The sequence below is a fragment of the Alligator mississippiensis genome, chromosome 15 (assembly GCF_030867095.1).
Source record: "Alligator mississippiensis isolate rAllMis1 chromosome 15, rAllMis1, whole genome shotgun sequence".
NCBI lineage: Eukaryota > Metazoa > Chordata > Crocodylia > Alligatoridae > Alligator > Alligator mississippiensis.
In genome coordinates, this window is record NC_081838.1 from 29,511,868 (window position 1) to 29,529,731 (window position 17,864).

The 17,864-nt window shown below is 53.0% G+C and overlaps 2 protein-coding genes across 2 annotated transcripts; one reads left to right on the top strand and one right to left on the bottom strand.

Moving 5' to 3' along the window:
- Window positions 1–3,343: 3,343 nt before the first annotated feature.
- Window positions 3,344–5,830, bottom strand: LOC102563705 (carcinoembryonic antigen-related cell adhesion molecule 4). Its single transcript, XM_019479411.2, has 4 exons — window positions 5,576–5,830; window positions 4,977–5,351; window positions 4,547–4,657; window positions 3,344–4,272 (listed from the first exon to the last, which is right to left on the bottom strand). Exons 1-4 carry the CDS (start codon window positions 5,643–5,645, stop codon window positions 4,217–4,219), a joined length of 612 nt encoding a protein of 203 aa, XP_019334956.1. The 5' UTR covers window positions 5,646–5,830; the 3' UTR covers window positions 3,344–4,216.
- A 3,671-nt stretch (window positions 5,831–9,501) lies between these two features.
- LOC109281120 (phospholipase A2 inhibitor and Ly6/PLAUR domain-containing protein) lies at window positions 9,502–17,430 on the top strand. Its single transcript, XM_019479414.2, has 6 exons — window positions 9,502–10,052; window positions 12,032–12,146; window positions 12,278–12,391; window positions 14,095–14,247; window positions 14,787–14,930; window positions 15,418–17,430. Exons 2-6 carry the CDS (start codon window positions 12,077–12,079, stop codon window positions 15,621–15,623), a joined length of 687 nt encoding a protein of 228 aa, XP_019334959.1. The 5' UTR covers window positions 9,502–10,052; window positions 12,032–12,076; the 3' UTR covers window positions 15,624–17,430.
- The last annotated feature ends 434 nt before the right edge of the window (window positions 17,431–17,864 follow it).

Here is a 17,864-nt window from a genome sequence, read left to right on the forward strand (position 1 = left end):
CAGAGGCTTGGGGTTCAGATGCCCCCAAGTTTCGCAGGAGCAAGCTAGGGGGGAGTCTCCCATTTCCATAAAGTCAGCAGATAGCTGAGACCTTCCCACTGGAAGTGGAAGTGGGGGGCTAACTAAGCATTACCTCCTTCATGGTACTACCCCCTGCCGTGCTTGTGGTTTTCCCCAGCCAGTAGGAAAACCACCTTGGTGGTCATGGTATTTCCCCTGCCAGGGTAGTGACTATCCCCTCCCTAAAGGACAGTCCAGCCCAACTTGAACCCTTCACGCTCTTCCAGTGTCTCCATTTCCAGGGCAGAACATCCTCAATCGAGGTTAGGGTGACCTCTCTCTTTGGGCCCACTGAACAAACTTTGCTTCTCTAACCATTCACCCTTAGTCTCTAGTCATCTCCAGCTGCAGCTCTGGGCCTTAATTTTAATAAAACTGCCACAAAATGCCCCAGGACTGACATGCAAATTACTCCTGCCTCTTGCAATACATCCCCCACCCTGCCTCACAGATGCCAGAGAAGAGGGTGCCCCTTGCCCTCCCAGTTACCTCCAGGCTGCTACTCCACCAGCTCAACAGCAGAGGTCAGTAGCAAGCCTCTTGCATCCTTAGGGATAGGGTGAGGGGGGGCAGAGTGATGTACAGAAGATGAGAATGATTGCCAGGTGTTCTTGGGAAAAGACATCACCTCTGCGTATATCTGGGAACGAGATCATGACAATGCCAATCTCCAGGCCCTTGGGAAAGAAAGGTACTCTGGGACATTACTCTACAGAGAGAAACAGGCATTGCCTGTTGGAAAGGAACAGTAAAATGCGTAGAATATTGCCCACCTATTTGTATAGCAGGACATTTCTAGCGATATCCCTACCACTAATGGTAGATGCAACCACAACACAAAAGCTAATGTTAATCATAACCACAACCCTAGCATTAACCCTAGCCACAAGCCTAAACCGAACCCTAATGCTAACCTTAACCACAACCCTACCCTGAACCCTAACCCCCGTGTTAACCATTAGGGCTGTGTGAAGCTTCAGGTGCTGATTTGATTCGGAGGAGATTTGGCCCGATTTGGTGGCTGAATCACCAAATCTGAATCTGACACCTCAGATGCCTGAATTCTGGGAGTGTTTTCACATGTGTCCTGGATAACTCTGTGTGTGTGTGTGCGTGTGTGCGTGCGTGCACACGCTCACGGGCACAAGCATGTTCCAGATACCTGGGGTCTGTGTGCGTGTACACATGTAGAAGTGAGAAAACACAGGAGTCTCCCCCAACTCCCACACTCGGACCCCACACCTGAGACCCCCTTCTCTCCCCCATCACCTGTTAAGACCAGAACAGGCCAGATTTTTCTGCACAAGCCATTTATTTCCCCTCTTTACCCCAAAAAAGAAAACATTTCACACAACATGAGAGAGCGAGACAGTGACTTTTCCCTGTTTTCTACAGAAAACTTGAGTTTTTATCCTAAATCATAGTACACATTTACCAAATATATGATGGGGGGGGGGGAGGGTTAGAAAAAAGGGGGAAAAGGCATTTTGGCAATAAGAAAAAGGAAAATGGAAGGGACTTTGCAGCTGGGGTTTAATATGGAAAACACCTTTTACTCCCATCGCTCATAGAATCATAGAGAAGTGGGGCTGGAAGGGACCTCCAGAGGTCATAGAGTCATAGTCATAGAGCCATGGAGAATTAGGGCTGGAAGGGACTTGTTGAGGTCACATCTAGTGCAATCCCTGCCTGAAGCAGGATCAGCCTCATCCAAACCATCCCCGACACATCCATCATCTAAACTCTACATAAGACATCCGTTAACCCTGACACAACACCACGTCACACCTGAACATGCCACAGGGAAGGCAGGAGAACCATGGCAGACAACATCTTCTGCTCCGCAGGCTGTTCATGTATGCTCACGAAGTCCCTGATAGCGGCCATGCCCCTGCTACAAAGGAAAGCACCTCCCACTCCTGCCCAATCCAGACCAGTCTGACCATGGGAGAAGATCCCTTCCTGATTCCAAATGCAGCTGCAGTCTGACCCTGAGTGAAGGGGAAAGACCCTCTAGCTAGGACCCTCTAGGGTTGGTCCCAGCAGGAGCATTGGCACAGCCCAGTCCCCACCCCGAGCCTGGGCTGCAGCCAGCATCCAGAGCCTCTGATGGAGGCTTAGAAACCCCCTGGCACATGGACCAGGAATTTGGGGGTGCATAATCCTGCCCCTCCGCCCCAGCAAACCACAGGACCTTAAAAATTTGGAAGCATCATAGGTGATGGAGTCTGGAGATAAGCTGGAGTGTAAATTTGATGTCAGCCTCCCTGACCTCAAAGGGTATAGGGGCATCTCTGGAGGATGGAGAAGACTGATTCTCTGTGGCCGCAGAGGGTAGGGCAAGGAGCAACGAGCTCAGATTACTGCAGGGGAAACTGAGGCTGGAGACCAGGAAGGCCTTTCTGCTTCTGACCAGGGCTCAGCACTGGGACAGACTGCCTGGAGATGGGTGGGAACCTCCATCCTTGGGTGTTTAAGAGGGCCATTTGGGTGGGAGAAGAGGGCTGCTTGTACACACCATGGGGGCTTACTTCGCTTTCATTCTCCCTGAATTGAAGTGTTGGGTTTTTAAAAACACAGCTTCACTTTAGGGCAAAGTAAACCCCTGCGGTGTGTACAGAAGGGTCAGGCCCAATCTTTACCTGCCTCTCGGGGGGGGAGGGGGGGGTGGGCGGAGAAGGGCAGGGCGGGTGAGCTGTCGACAGGCCAAGCGGTCTCTGAGCTGCAAGGAGGGGGGTGCGCTTTCCTCCACAGCAGCAGTGGTGCCCCCCAGACAGCACCTGCTCACAGGCACCCAGCCCATGCGGTCCCGGGGGTCACTGCAGCTGTGGAGGGAAGAACTACCCGCCCTCACCCCTGCAGCCGCAGGGAAGATCAAGGACAGGGAGGATGTGCTAAGAGTCTTCCAATCCCCGAAGGGTAATGGATGGAGATGGGCTTTTCTCTGTGGTCGTGGGGGACAGGACCAGGAGCAATGGCTTCAAGCTGCGCCAGGGGAAACTGAGGCAGGAGATGAGGAGGAACTTCTTGACTCTGAGGAGGGTCAAGCAGTGGAACAGGTGACCTAGAGAGGTGGTGGCATCTCCAAATTTGGAAGTTTTCAAGAGTAGGTTGTACAGACCGTTGGCTGGGTTGGTTCCAACAGGCCTTCTGCAGCCTGGAGCAGGGGGTTGGACTAGATTTGACCTTCCAAGGGTCCTGCCAGCCCAGCTTCTCTATGATCCTTTGAGCCCAGATTAAAAATCAGGAGAGCTGGCAAAAAAGACACTTAAAGGGAGCTTCCTGAGTTTGAGACCTTTTTTTTAGGGTACAAAATTACATTGCTAGTTTTTCAATTCCCAGATATTCCCAGGACTCCAGGAGCTGGGGACTGAAGATGAAATGGAACAAAAAAGACCTTAAAAAGCATCAAATATTTTGAACCTCCAGATGAAGCCCTGGAGGGTTTAACCTGCTGCATCTTGGGAAGGGTCTCCACATTCTCCAGTGCTTGGCCAAGTGATGGGTGTAGGCTCTCTGCAAACTCAAGCAGCATTGGTTGATTCTTAGGGTGTGGAGAGAGCTCCCAGAATGCTTTGCATGCTCTGTGGTATAGGTTTGGGTCCTCTGTGGTGTAGCTCTGGTGCAGCGTCTGCCCTTCCCAGAATGAAGTGGTTGTCCCAGCATGCACTTGGGCTCTTCTTAAAGTGACCCTAGCTTCTGAATTTGGGATCAGGGCAGGAACTCTGGGTCTCTATCTCATCAGTATGGAGGTGAAGGGGAAGGGGCAGGTGGGTCTTGTGGCTACGGAGGATGAGAAGGGTGGAAGAGACGGGGCTTGGGGGGCAGAGGAGACCCGAGTCAGGGAGGGGAGAGTGGCGCATCCATGCACTGGGGAGGGCAAAGCCCCTATTCCCAAATGAGCCCCCCTCAAGGGGTTGAGCAGAAGGGAAGCCCCTGGAGACACCTCTTCCCCACCAGAGAGCAGGTATAGGGGCCCTGGTGGGACTGAGGAGTCTGGGAGTAGCACAGCACTGGGGTTGGGAGGGGCACTGGCAGGGCTGGCGGGGGGCAGGGGGCTGTGGGTCTGAGTGAGGGGCACTGACAGGGCTGGCGGAGATATGGAAAGTCTGAGCTCATCACTCAGTGCTGGACCCGTCCATCAGAGCAGGTCATCTTACATCGGGGGGGTCGCCCCGTATTTCCCAGTAGGCCCCTTGTTGACAATGGAAGCTGTGGTGGAAAGAAAGGAATTGCTAAAGATAACCCAGGTGTCCAGGCCCCCAGCCCTCCCGCTCTCACCCCGCTGAGCTGGAGAGAACCCAGGCGCCCGGGCTTCGGCTCTACCCCACCAGCGCCCAAACTTCCCTCTCAAGGGCTTGGACAAAAGCCAGGCATCCTGGCTTCCCTGACAGGGTCTACTCAGGCCAGAAGGCAGTATATGAAGGGCTCTGGAGGGAGTGGGGGCTGTCCCAGCAAGCACCAGGGCAGGGGGAGAGGTCCTTACCTGACTGCCTGCGCCTGCCACGTAGGTAGAAGAACAGCCCCAGCCCCACAGCCAGGAGCACGATGAAGATCACGGCCACCACGATGATGATCACGAATGGGATACGCAAAGCTGGAGGGGGGGGAGAGAGAGAGCTCTGAACACCCAGCCCCCAATGCCCCACTCCAGAGGGGGCCACATCTCAGGCCCTGCCTCCATCTTTGCATCCCCATACCCAGATCTCCATGCCCGCTGGCAGAGCCCCCACCTCTCTTCTCACACCCCATGTCTCCAGCCCCGTACCCCCTGCCCCCATCCTATATTCTCCCTCTCCTTTCCATGCCCCTGACCTTCATTCACTGCATTCCTGTATGGCTCAGCCCCCTCCCCACACCCCCACCACCAGTACTGGAAGCCCCTTCTCCCCACAGGTAGCCAGGGAGTGACTTACAGAACCCAGAGACCTCAATTTTGTACTCGGACAAGCCGTTGAACGTCTGTAAGGTGAGTGCGTAGGCGCCTCCATCAGTGGCTTTGAAGGGGTGGATTTTCAGGGAGCAGTCAGGCCCCACACTCTCGCGGCCCGTATAGGCTGGGCCATGGATTGGTCCAGCTTTGTTTTGGGAGTCATAGGTGAGGATGAGGTTGGAGGGATGCGAGGTGCTGGTGCCGCGGTACCAGCGACAGGACAAGATGTCATGGGGGACTGGGTAGAGGCTCAGGATGAAGTCTTGGCCCACCACGGGGACGGATGGGTTGGGGGTGAGACCCTGCGGCTCCTGCTTCTGGGTCGTGGTGGGTTGGGGGCAGCAGGCTAGGAGAGAGACTGGGGAGGGGAAGACAGGAAGGATGATGAGCACCCCACTCCCAATTCACAGCCCTGTGCCCCGCTATAGCCCTGCTGGTTCCCCTCACTCTGGACCCACAGCCCCCTGCTCCCTCCCACCCCTGCCAGTGCCCCTCACTCCCGACCCACAGCCCCCTGCTCCCCAGCCCTTCTGCTGCCCCTCACTCCTGGCCTGCAGCCCCACCTGCCCTTGGCTGCCTCACCTGTCAGGACAAGTTTCTTCCAGGCACCGTGCCATGCAGAGGGTTCTTGGCTTGCAGATTGGTGCCCCATGGTACTTCTTCTTGATGGAGTTGCAGGTGAGTACAGGGGCCAGTCACAAAGCCGTGGGGTGTCTCAGGACCTGCACAGATCCAGGACTGATGGTGAAAGGGCCTCCAGGGAGCAGGTCTTTGTGGAGGAGGGATGATACAGCTGCCTTGGATGTGAGAGGTAGGGGGGAGGAGGGCTCTTGAGCAACCTTCCTCCCACTTCCCCTTTTGTGGCTCAGGTCGTTGGAAATCTCTCAAGGGATAGAGACAGGAAAGGCTGAGCCAGCCCCCATACCCTCCCCCCTCCCCCATCCAGGTGCAGGGCAGAGGCATGACCACCCCCCACCCCCTTTCCATGACAAAGATCCCTTCCTTGGGAAAGAGAGGGATGAAAGGTTGAGAGAAAATGCTGGAGGGGCACAGGAGGCTGCGGGTTGGGAGTGAGGGGCACCAGCAGGGCTGGGGGTGCAGGGGGCTACAGGTCAGGAGTGAGGAGCACCGGCAGGGCTGCAGGGGCTGGGGGGCTGCCATTTAGGAGGTAGGGGCACTGGCAGGGCTGGGGGGCAGGGGTCATCAGGTTGATAGTGAGGGGCACCAACCAGGCTTGGGGGAGGCAGGGGGATGCAGGTCACAAGTGAGGGGCACTGGCAGGGTTGGGGGAGCACAGCAGGTTGTGGGTTGGGAGTGGGGGGCACTGGCAGGGCAAACGTCCCACTTCCAACATCCTCCCAGCCCTGCCAGTGCCCCTTACTCCTGACTCACAGTCCCCTCCCCGCCAGCAGGGCTGCGGGCGGGGAGTGAAGGGCACCAGGGGACTGAGGGGTTGTGAGTTGGGAGTGGGGGCCACCAGCAAGCTGGTGGGGGACAAGGGGCTGCAGGTCAGAGTGGGGCACCAGTGGAGCTGGAACAGATGGGTGGGGGGATTTGGGTCAGGAGGGAGGGGAACCAGCGCGGCAGGGGGGCATGGAGTGGTGGGTCAGGAGTGAGGGGCACCAGCAGGGCTGGGGGGCAGGGGCTTTGGGTCAGGAGTGAGGGGCATCGGCAGGGCTGGGAGGATGTTGGAAGTGGGACGTTTGCTCACAGAGACGCTCGGAGCGGGGGGAGGCTCCAGTCTCCCCCTACCTCCCCTTGTGGGGGCAGAAGGGAACCCGGGGTGCTGGATAGTCGTTGGTGGGAGGAAAACCACAGGGCGACGAGAGAGTGCGGTCGGGTTGTGGGCAGCAGCAAGAGATTGCAAGAGGTGGTGCATGGCTGGCTCCTGGCCCGAGGGGGAGGGTGCCTAGGGTCTTGCCCACCCCCGGGGCACTGAGGCCCATGGGTCCTCCTCGAAGGCCCACGGTGACCCCCAGAGGCCCCCTTGGCCCAGCTTTGGGGCATCCTACTGTGTCTTGGAGCAGACCCAACTGCTGAGTTGACCTTGCTCCAATGCCCTTGAGGTCCTGCCTGGGTTGCTCCACTCTCTCTGGAGCGGGCAGCTTCCTGCAATGTTTCCTGCTCCACGGGCTCAGCCAATCAAGGCCTTCCTGCCAATCCTGCCTCGCCCACACCATGGCAGCAAGTGTTGTGGCTTTCAGCTTGGTGGGTGGCCTGGAGAGGCCAAGCTGGTCACGTTGGGAGGGTGTGGGCATGCTCCTGCCTCTCTTCGGGGCCACGATGGAAGCTGCCTCCTGCTCTGCTTTCTGCTCCCTGCCCTGTGCCCCCTGCTCTATTAGCTGCTCTTCTCCCCACTCCCTGACCCAATCGGTTACTCAGCTTTCTGCTCCCTGCCCCATCAGCTACCCTGCTTTCCACTCCCTGCCCCGCTCAGCTGCTCTGCTTTCCTCTCCCTGCCCTGTACCCTGTTCCCCATCTATTCCTCTGCTTTCTGCTCCCTGCCCCAATCGACCACTCTGCTTTCCACTCTCCAACTCATCTACACCCCTTCTGCTCCCCCCATCTGCTGCTCTGCTTTCTGCTCCCTGCCTCAGCTCCCACCTGCCACACCCAGAGGATGCCCATGTCCCTTTGGGCACACATCCCGCATGTTCACCACCCATGCTAGCAGGTGCGCTGGGGCAGGGCTCCGAGTGCTTGGGTGGCAGGGGACTGCTGCTAGAGGAACTGGAAAGGAGATCACAGGAGCATGCAGCAACCCTGACCATCTGCAGCAGCACCTAATGGTGACATCAGGTCCATAGCGGCAGCCCCCTGAAACACAAGGCAAGGCGAGACATTATTACCATATTTTCTCACATATAAAATGCCCCGGGGGGGGGAGGGAGGGAGATCTTTCCTTATTGCAAATGACTGAGTAGTCCCATCAAGGGAGGGGCTCAGCTCCCTAGAAACTGCTGCAGCTTTTCATTTCAGTCACACCCAGGAAGCAGCAGAAACAGCTCTTACCATATTCCTTGCATAAAACATGCACTCCAATTTTCCACAGGTGGGCCTTGAGGGAAAAGAGGACATGCTATATATGAGGAAATATAATGGCACTTGAGAACTAGGCACTGCTACACCGAAAGCAGGAGAGGATTTTGCATTCACAGACGTGGCTGGCAAACAAGAGCCTGAGTTGCTAAACAACCATGTGTCTCATCAGAGAGGCAGGGCCAGCGCAGTGGAGCAGCAATGCTCTAGAAGAGGGGCTTCCAACCTTTTTAGATCATTGTAGCCCCCAGCAGCCAGACGCAGAGCAGCGTACCCCCCGGCCGCCGAGCGGGAGGGAGGGGGTGGCGCGCGGCCAGAGGTGGAACCTACAAACCACCCTTTCTACCTACTAACAGAAAAGGGGCCCAGGGCTTTTACATTGGCCTCCTTCCCACCCAGAGTTTCACCTCTCCTTTCAGATAGCTGACTGACAGATTACCTAGCCAATCAGGCCCCCTTCCCTCCCCCCTGGCTATATAAAGGTTTCATACCCAGAAGTATTTGGTTTTCTTTTAGCTGGGTTGTGGGAAGAGCAGAGATCTAGGCATGCTGCCTAGGGGGTTTAGGAGCTGACTGGGGCTTTATTTCCAGAGGGTTTATGGTATCCTCTGATCCCTTGTTTTCAGGGGATGTTTCTGTTCTCCATGTCCTGTTTGTCCTCTTCCAGACTAACTCCACCTGGTGTGTTTTCAAGGCAGTGCCTGGTACAATACAAGCTGGGCTATCAGCTAGCATCTGGGCAGGGCTTGGTCATGACTATGATGTGGTTTGTGGGGTGGTGAGGCCATGCCTTGTCCTGAAGGTGTCCTAGCTTTTGTTTGGGGGTGCTTGGCAATGCCTGGGACTGGGGGAGATGTGATCTTTGGGTAAGGTCTGGGCAATGCCTGGCACTGTGGGGACCCTGATTTTCTTCTGTAGGGAACTGGGCAAGACCTGATGCCAGGGTAAATGATCTGGCGGGGGAGGCAGGGGGTGTCTGTGCAGAGCCAAATAGAGAACTTGTCTTTTGGTGCCTCCCACCCATCTTTTTATGCCCCATGCCTCACCCCACCCCAAGGGTTGTTCCAGTCCAGCCTGGGTCATCATCACATTCCCTTTTCTTCCCCCCTGCCACTTCTTGTGGTCACATTGGGCAGAGGCCGTGCTGCACTGCCCTTGCAGCTTCCTGCCCCCGTGACCCAGAGATGTGGATGGGCTGCCCGGAGTCTGTGCTGCAGAGAGACGTGGCCAAAGGGGAAGTAACATGGGGACCATGTATATCTGGGCCTCATGTGGATGCCACTAGTGGCCCTTGCTGTGGGCAGCCTGGGATGGGTGAAGCAGTGGCTCCTGGCACTGGCCCCCATCTTCGTCCTGTTGGCACTTCAGGGACTTGCCTGGGCCAGGACTTCTGGCCACCAGTTCCTCCTGTGTAGTGCTTGGAGTGGGGAGGGGCAGGGATCAGCTGGGGTGGGGCAGGGTGGCTCCCCCATACCATATGCCCTGGGTGGTTGCCCAGCCCTAAGTCCAGCTCTGGGTCCATGCAGTGCCTAGTCAATCGGGCCACCCTGTTTTCTTCTGGGGGGATCTGGGTGGCCCATAGGCTTATGGGGAGCAATCTTGATTGGGGGGGTGTTGGGCAGTGCTTGGCAAGATGGGGACCCCCATCTAGGCTGGCACTGAGTTCCCATTCAGCCTTTCCCTCCTGCACCTCCAGCTCTGTGCCTGCTATAGAGGGCAGATGCCATTCCTCCATGGGGCAGGATCCCCTCTGCAATCTATTGGAGTGGGTCTAGATGCCACTCACCCCCTCCTTCAGCCCCTCCCTAGGATGTGAGTTGATTCTCACTGGCTCTTCATTGTATTATTGTTCATTATTTTGACTCCTTGGTTACGGGGTGAGCGGTAACCTTGTCAACGGCGTATTGCTCCCCACCACCACTTCCGCTTTTGGTGTGCACCATCCCGGCACAGAGGAAGGAAGAGCTGAGGATAGTGGTTGCTTCAGAGAACAGCCTTGAACCCCTCTAGGTCACCAAAGGTAAGGCTTTCCTTATTTGCTGGGTGCAATGGTGCAAGGGGCTGTAAGGATACGAGAAGAACCAGGAGAAGGCTGCATTCCCCACAGTGAGCTTGGGGAAGCTGAGGGCAGGGCTTTTGGGATAGTGGGTGCGGCCATGCCTTCACCCAAAAGCAGAGCTCAGTTGTATCAGGCGCTCCTGGACCCTGCCTGAGGGCCCAGTGAAACCTGGAGCCCCGGACAACATCTGACACCTTCCCACAGTAGCCCAGCCCCTGGCAGCCTTTGGGTGCTGGGTGGTGCTCAAGACAAAACCATGGGGCCGCCTTTATATCAGGCATAGCCTAGACCCCAGTTAAGATCTGGGCTCCCCAATCACTGCCTCAACACCCAGGATGCTAGGGGGCCCATCAGCCAGCCTCACCCACCCTCCAGAAAGCCTCCTTTCATCTTAATATATCAAAGAAGCCTCACTATTACTATTTCAGTGGGAAACTGAGGCACAGAGAAGGGAATCGGCTGGACCTGGGTGGTCCAGGGATTCTATAGCAAACGTGGGGATAGATCCCCAAGTGTCCAGAGCCTCAGACTTCACCGCAGACCACTCTTATCTGCCTTCTTGACTTAAGACAGCAGAAATGCTCTTTCCCCATGATCAGAGCAGTGTTCAGAGGCTAGGAGTGGAGGGATATTCTCCTGGGCTTTATTTTAAGGACCTCTTTTGCCCCTTTCATAGATTTTTAGGGTCAGAAGGGACCTCAGTAGATCATCAAGTCTGACCCCCTGCCCTGGGCAGGAAAGAGCGCTGGGGTCAGATGACCTCAGCCAGGTGCTTGTCCAGTCTCCTCTTAAAGACCTCCCAGGGTAAGGGAGAGCACCACCTCCCTTAGAAGCCCATTCCAGATTTTGGCAACCCTCACCATAAAGAAAATGTTCCTAATGTCTAATCTAAATCTGCTCCCTGTCAGGTAATGGCCATTGTTCCTACTAACCCCAAGGGGAGCCCTGGTAAACACACTATTCCCTATTCCTTGCTGCCCTTTCCTCCTCAATGAATTTGTGGGATGGGATGGGATAGGTTGGGACGGGACGGGACGGGACAGGACGGAAAGGGAAGAGTCATACCACACCACACCTGGAGGTGTGGATGGAAGCCAGGAGTCCAGGCTTGAGGCCACTCTTCTGTAACCTGCTCAGTTTCCCCGTACCTGAACAGATATTGGAAGGCAGGCATCTGGGTGACTGGAGCCTCCTGAGTGAGGGGGGTCATTTGCCCCCCAGCGGCCAGTCAGTGAACGGGGTGGGGTGGGGTGGGAAAGGCAGCAAGGAATGGCTGCAGTCTGGGTATCCTGGCTCGGGGGGAGCCAATAGCGCTGACTGGGGTGGGGGGGTCCTCCCGTGGCCGATTTCACCGACTTGGAAGTGTCACGCCAACCTGGAAGTGCCAGCGGCGCAGCACTTCTGGGTTGGCGCAATCAGCTGCAGGGGAACCCCTCTCTCCCCTGGTCAGTGCGAACCGCAGGGATCGCTTCTTCTGGTGCCCCCACTCCCCAGCTGGTGCTCTCAGGGGGGCACCAGCACTCTTGCCTGCCCCCATGCCCACCACCTAAGCGAGGAATGCTGGCTATCAGGGGGTGCACGTGCACCCCTGTGCACCCCCTACACATCACCACTGCCCACTAGACCCCATTCCCTGCTCCGAGGGGGGATAGAAGCCAGGCATCCTGGCTCGGAGCCCTTCGGCTTCAACCTCCCCCTGACCCCGCTCTCCTCCCAGAGTTGGTTGAAAACCCAGTTGTCCTAGCTCCCAACCATGCCTTGCTCCAGCTCATCATGCCCCACTCTCCTCTCAGAGCTCCAGGCCCCCAGCCCCACCCTGCTCTCATTCCCCTCCAGATCAGGGACAGAGCTTGGGTGTCTCGGCTTCCAGCTCCCCTGTTCCACCCAACTGCCCCCCCCCTTAATAAGACCTTGATTTGTCAGTCTCTGGTGTCTTCCAGGGAAAAAAACAGGTCCTACTGGAACTCAGTTCTTTTCCTGTCACCATGAAGTCTCCCCTCACCCTTAATCTCTTCTCGGCCCTCCTCACTGTGACAGGAGCTCAGATAATCAGAGGTAAGTCCCTTCCTGTGTGGTCAGAGCATCTTCTAGTGGTTGCTATATTCACACAGAAGAATCAGATAGACACAAATATCAGGAGAAAAGCAACGAGGTTTTCCCCCCCACCCCTTGTTTCTCCTTTTCAGAAAATTCCCTCTCCTGTTTCTACTGCAAGTCTGGGGGGAGATGCTCTCATGTGCCGCAGGTCTGCCGCTCAACTCAGGATGCCTGCATCTTTGTCTCAGAGCACAACACCCTGGGTGAGTAGTGTGGAGACGGGTGTGGTGACTGTGATGGAGTCATAGGTGCCCTCAGACACATGATTCACAGCTTCATTACACACATTATTTAGGCTGCACAGGCGAAGTCATTATTGCACAAAGATGTGGCTTGGAAAATATAGAACACTTCTTTTTGTAGCTGGTTTCTATCAAGCTTTAATTTGAATGTGTGGCAAGTCACACACACACACTGGGCATGCCTACGTGTTCATTAATGTGCCTTAGTTACTGCACATTTAGTTTAGTACTTCTGACTGCTTCCCTTCAGCATACTTGCAGGACCTGGTCTTCAGACCACACAGCTCATGGAGGAAAACCATACTTGTGTGTGCTCTCCAGGAGCTAGGAGCCAGGACACCTGGGTTCTCTCCCAGATCTGAGAAGGGAGTGGAGGCTGGTGGGCATCATTTAGAGTGGGACATCTTTACTGATTTACTATGCAGTATTGGCAACCCACTTTTTTAAAGTGACACTTACTGTGCGTTAGCCTAATAACATTGTGTAGTAGGCTATTAGCATGGTTAATAACCACAATACTACTGCACAGTGTTATTAGGCTAATGTGCAGTAAGCGTCTCATGTAGATGTGCCTCCTATTGTGTTTGGCCAGGTCCTGCAGCACAGTAGGGTAGACTGCTTTCTCTCCTTTCCCTCTTCCCGTTCCTGCAAGGGGACTTTATGACTCCGGCTCCACTCATGCTTAACTCATGCCACCCCAGAATGCAGTAGCGGATGTCATGACTCACTGTCCTGCCTTCCTTCCTTCAACCAGCCTTCAAGGGCACTTTCAGAAGCTGTTAGCACCTCTGTGTGTGATGAACACTCAAGTGACCTGCTTTTTGGAGAGCTGGGGAGGGAATCTGTGGTGAAACCTGTGGAAAAGACAATCACCTACACTCACCTTTTCTTAAAGAGTAGAAAGAAGAAGAGAAGCTCAGGGACCCTGTAAAATCCCCCAGTGGGGGGCTGGGGGAACAGGCCTGCTCCTTGTTCTGCCCCCTTTCACTTTCACTGTTTCCTGGCAGGTAAAAGGAACTGCTCTTACCGTATTTCTCACATACAATGTGCACTGAAACCTCCCGTAGCTTTTTTGTGGGGAGGGAGATGGTAGGTGGGGGTGGTGGGTGGGGTGGTGATGTACAAGAGAAAATGTAGTCAAAGTGTGTGTCTACATAAGCATTTAGGCGAGCCTAAATTTAATGCTCAGGAGCTTACTGCACATGAAGGTGATTTAGGCTCATGTCTACATGTACACATGTTAAAGCAGATTAACACCATGTGCGTGAATTGATGTGGGAGTAAAGTTAGTCCCAAGTCAGTCCATACGCAGTGTTAATGCACCTTAATGTGTCTTCACATGCGTTAATCCATTTTATCTATTGGCACCTAAACTGATACTTGCAAAAGCAGGCATCAAATTTAGGCGCATATAGCCTAAAATCACCATTTTAAGGCATATTAAGGGCATGAACATATAGATATGTGCTCTTAATGCACCTTAAATCAGGCTCAAGTGCCTTAAATTGGCACATGTAGATGCACCTAAAGTGTTTTGAAGATAAGACTGTGAGATACAGGGATTGTGGATGTTATGAATGTCTCCGATAACAAGATCTGCTGAATGGGTGTCTTATTGGGGTTTTTGGGGGGATTTTTTAAAATCTTGGCCTTCTTTCCAACAGGAGCTGAAAGTACCGGCACGTATCAGTCCTGTACCGATTCGAAGAAAAGCTTCACTGGCTTTGTGGGTCTTTACTTTGGGGAGGCCACAATGGTGGAAATCAAGTCAGAGATTTGCAACACTGATGACTGTAATGCACAGTTGACGTGGTCCAGTACGTATGGTTATTGCTTAGTCCAGTAGGCACTAACCATTTTGGTAGGAGTTGCACAGATTAGCCCATGACCTCCCAAAGTGCCAGATCACCTTCCCCTGCCCAATATGTCTTCTGCTTCCTGTGAACATCTCCCAAATTTGGAATGGGAGTCATTGTCCATTTCCAGTAGAGCCATGGCAATCACAGTCTGTTTTTTCAGCTGCTTTTCCCTTCCAAAACCAGAGAAAGCAAAGCTGAATTCCAGTTTGAATCCCACATCGTATTTTTCCCCCCACCAAAATACTGAGCATTGTGCTGAACAACAGATCTCATTTCTCTCAAACAGATTTTGACCATTTTCTTGGAAATGGAAAAATTTCAACACTTTCAAATGAAGGGGAGGGGGAATATACACTTTCTAGTGAAAGATGACAAATTTGAGGTGGGGATGTAAGAATTACCAATTATAAATTTTTTTTTGGCAGTTCTACTCTTCATGGCTGTTCTTTATTGATAATTATTTCTCCCAAGACGGTTTCTTGTGTTTTGTTTTTTAGATTCAGCAATCAACGGTGTTCCTAATGGCCTTCATTGCCCCACATGCTATGCCCCGGGTTTTAGTACCTGCGAGAGCACTGGGAACCTCCGCTGCAAGGGAGGGGCCGACCAATGTATCTATGCAGTTGGGAAGATTTCTCAAGGTATGTCCCCATCTAATTTATGTCATCAGCCTTCAGTTGAAGGACTGAGGCCTTGCAAGGCTTCCCATTGGAGAGGGGTGGAGAAATCAATGACAGGGAGCCTCAGTGTTTCCTTTTAGCACAGTAAGTTTCATTACATCAGGCCTAGAACAGGGGTGGTTGCCAATGGCATTCTGGAAATCCCTTTTATTAGAAAATTCAGCTTGTAGTTTTGGTGGTTGGTTTTTCAAGATGTCCTACTCTAGTTGAGACCTCTCAGCCTCCACTCCCTTCCCAGAACTGGGAGAGAACCCAGATGTCCTGGCTTCTAGCTCCTGAGGAGACCACACAAGTATGGCTTTTCACCATGAGGTCCAAGAAGACCAGATCCTACAAGTAGATGAGGTCAGAGGAGAACAGTCAGGAGGGCATGTGTGGGGTTAGGAGAAGAAAGGTCAGAGTCAGGACAGGCTGGGGCTGATGGGTACTGGCACTGCTCTTCCTACAGGAGGTGTTGCCATTCCCTTCGCTGCCCATGGTTGTGCTACACAGACTGCCTGCCACCTGACCACCCTGGAGGCCGGAGTGTTCACCTACAACCTGACCCGGCAGGACTGCAGCCCAGCGCCCCGTGCACCAGCCAGTGGAAGCCTCTGGGTGACAGGCTGTGCCCCCTTATTCCTCCCCAGCCTCTTTGTCCTTCTGCTGCATTAACTGCCCGCTTGCTGTCTCCGGGGCATCAGGCCTCAATCGCACTGGGATCCGTGGAGAGCTGACACCCCCCCCTTGCCTCCGCCCTTTGCCTCAGTTTCCCACCTGAGGAAAAAGTAGGATGAAAGCACCATATTTTCTTGTATACAACATGCTCCTGAATATGATCCACACATTTCATTTTGCTTTTATTTAATTCCATTTTATTAAATTCTATCTTAATTCCATGGTGAATTAATTGAAGGCAAATTTAATGAACAGTTACAGTAATTTGAATGTAGTTAATTAAAAATTGAATTAGTTGAAAAATCCATTAATTTGAATGACTTAATTACAGATTAAATTGATTAGCAGAAAGATTAAATTAAATGAATTAAAATTAATTAATATAAAATTTATGCCATTTTTCATTTTTATTAATGCCCTTTTATTTTTTATTTTAATTTATTTTCTCTTAATTCCACAGGTATTTAATCAAAACAAATTTAATTAAATATTAATTTAAATATAATAAAAATCAGAAATTGTATTAATTAAAATTGCAGATTAACACAAAATGAAATCAAATGAAATACATTTCATTAATATGAAATTAATTTCATTTTACCTTTTCATTAATGCCATAATAAAATACAGAATGGCATGTTTAAAATTAAAGATGGCATTATTTTTAATTAAATTTTATTTACATTTTATTTTATTTTACATTATTTTATTTAATTGCAAGGCAAAGTAGAGAGAGATGGCTCCCCCCACCCCCACCCCCAGTTATGTCTACACAGAGCTGAGAGAGTGTCTTGTCTTCAGCTGACTCACTTGCCTTTTCCTGTTTAACTAACGCTGACACCTTGGTTGCTGCTGAAAAGTGATCTCCATGGGTGGCTCTGTTCAAAATCATAGCTTCAAAGTCCTCCAAGACAATGAAATCAGAGGAGAGGGGCCAGAAGCAGCTAGTTGGCAGAAAACAAGCAAGGCTAGTTTGATTAGTGGAACATCAAGACACTTAGAAAGGAGAGGTGGTTATTAACGTCTCTGGAGTGAAAAAGCCATTATGTCATTTCACTCTCTCAGGTGTGTCTCAATAGTAATACGATGCCAGATGCACTGTGGAGTACGAGTTGAAGCTGGGGGCTTCTATCTGAGGCAGAAAATCAGGTTCCCTGCTTGCTACATGCACTACAGTTAGAGGGGGAGGTGGGAGAAGAGGTGCAGGTTATACATGAGAAAATATGGTCCTCCACCTTTGAACAATGCTTTGACATGTGGTTGGACCCCTGGGGTCAAGATACTGATTGGGGCTTAATCCCTTCTAGGACCTGCCCCCAACCCCTCAAGATCTGCAGCAGGACCCAGGGGTCTGAGCTCCCAATTTTCTTTTGCTCCTACTCTGGAGATCTCAGGTTGCGATGTGGACCCACAAGTCTAGGATCCCAGCTCTTGTTTGTGCCTGAAACCCCTAGAAGTCGCTCCCCAACCAGACCTCAGGGTAGGGTAGTACCCAGGCAACCTGACTCCCATCCCATGCTGCTTTCACCTAATTCCTTCCCAGGAGTGAGAGGACACAGAGGCATCTGGTCTTCCCATTTCCTCCACTCGAACTCCCTTCTCTGAACTGGGGTTAGAACCCGGGTGTCTTTGCTCCCAGCACCCTCCACTAACCCATTAGAGTAGACCCTACTCCTGTCCCAGAGCTGGCCATAGAGCCCAGGCATCCTGGTGCCAGCTTTCACTCCTCCTGCCACTGGAAACAGCTCCCTCTTGTATTTCAGAGAGCAAATGCACTGAATAAAGCACAATGTGGATACCAACACCCACTGTGTGTGCGTGCGTGCATGTGTGTGTGTGTGTGTGCGGGATGCCTGGGTTCTCTGTGCATGTGGTGCACTTTGGCACTTCGAGGCCATCTGGGGGTGGGAACCCTAAATTCATACCCCTTACCCCAACAATGGCATATCCCAGTAGGAGATGGGAATACACCAACCCACACCCACCCTATGGGTGTCTGGGGTCTCAACTTTGACCTGTGGGAATCTGTGGGGTGGGGCTATCCCCTTAGGCATCCAATGACTGCTCTTTGCAAGAGACTTTTAGGGGAGCCATGACTGTTGTCTCCTAGGCAAGTGCATCCCGACAACCTCCACCTCTCCACCCATTGTGTAGGGTCCTTGTCCCCACCCGTCTGGCTGCTGTTCAGCAAAGGTTGTGTCCAACTGTCCTGTCCCCTGGCTGAGATATAATGCAAGA

Bases quoted from the DNA above. Each gene is read 5' to 3' on its own strand.
- LOC109281120 (XM_019479414.2), top strand. From the start codon at position 12,077: ATGAAGTCTCCCCTCACCCTTAATCTCTTCTCGGCCCTCCTCACTGTG. The intron at 12,392-14,094 runs GTGAGTAGTGTG...TCTTTCCAACAG, and splicing joins CTCAGAGCACAACACCCTGG to GAGCTGAAAGTACCGGCACG. The intron at 14,248-14,786 runs GTACGTATGGTT...TTTGTTTTTTAG, and splicing joins TGCACAGTTGACGTGGTCCA to ATTCAGCAATCAACGGTGTT.
- LOC102563705 (XM_019479411.2), bottom strand. From the start codon at position 5,645: ATGGGGCACCAATCTGCAAGCCAAGAACCCTCTGCATGGCACGGTGCC. The intron at 4,658-4,976 runs GTAAGTCACTCC...CCCCCCCTCCAG, and splicing joins AATTGAGGTCTCTGGGTTCT to CTTTGCGTATCCCATTCGTG. The intron at 4,273-4,546 runs GTAAGGACCTCT...TTTCCACCACAG, and splicing joins TGGCAGGCGCAGGCAGTCAG to CTTCCATTGTCAACAAGGGG.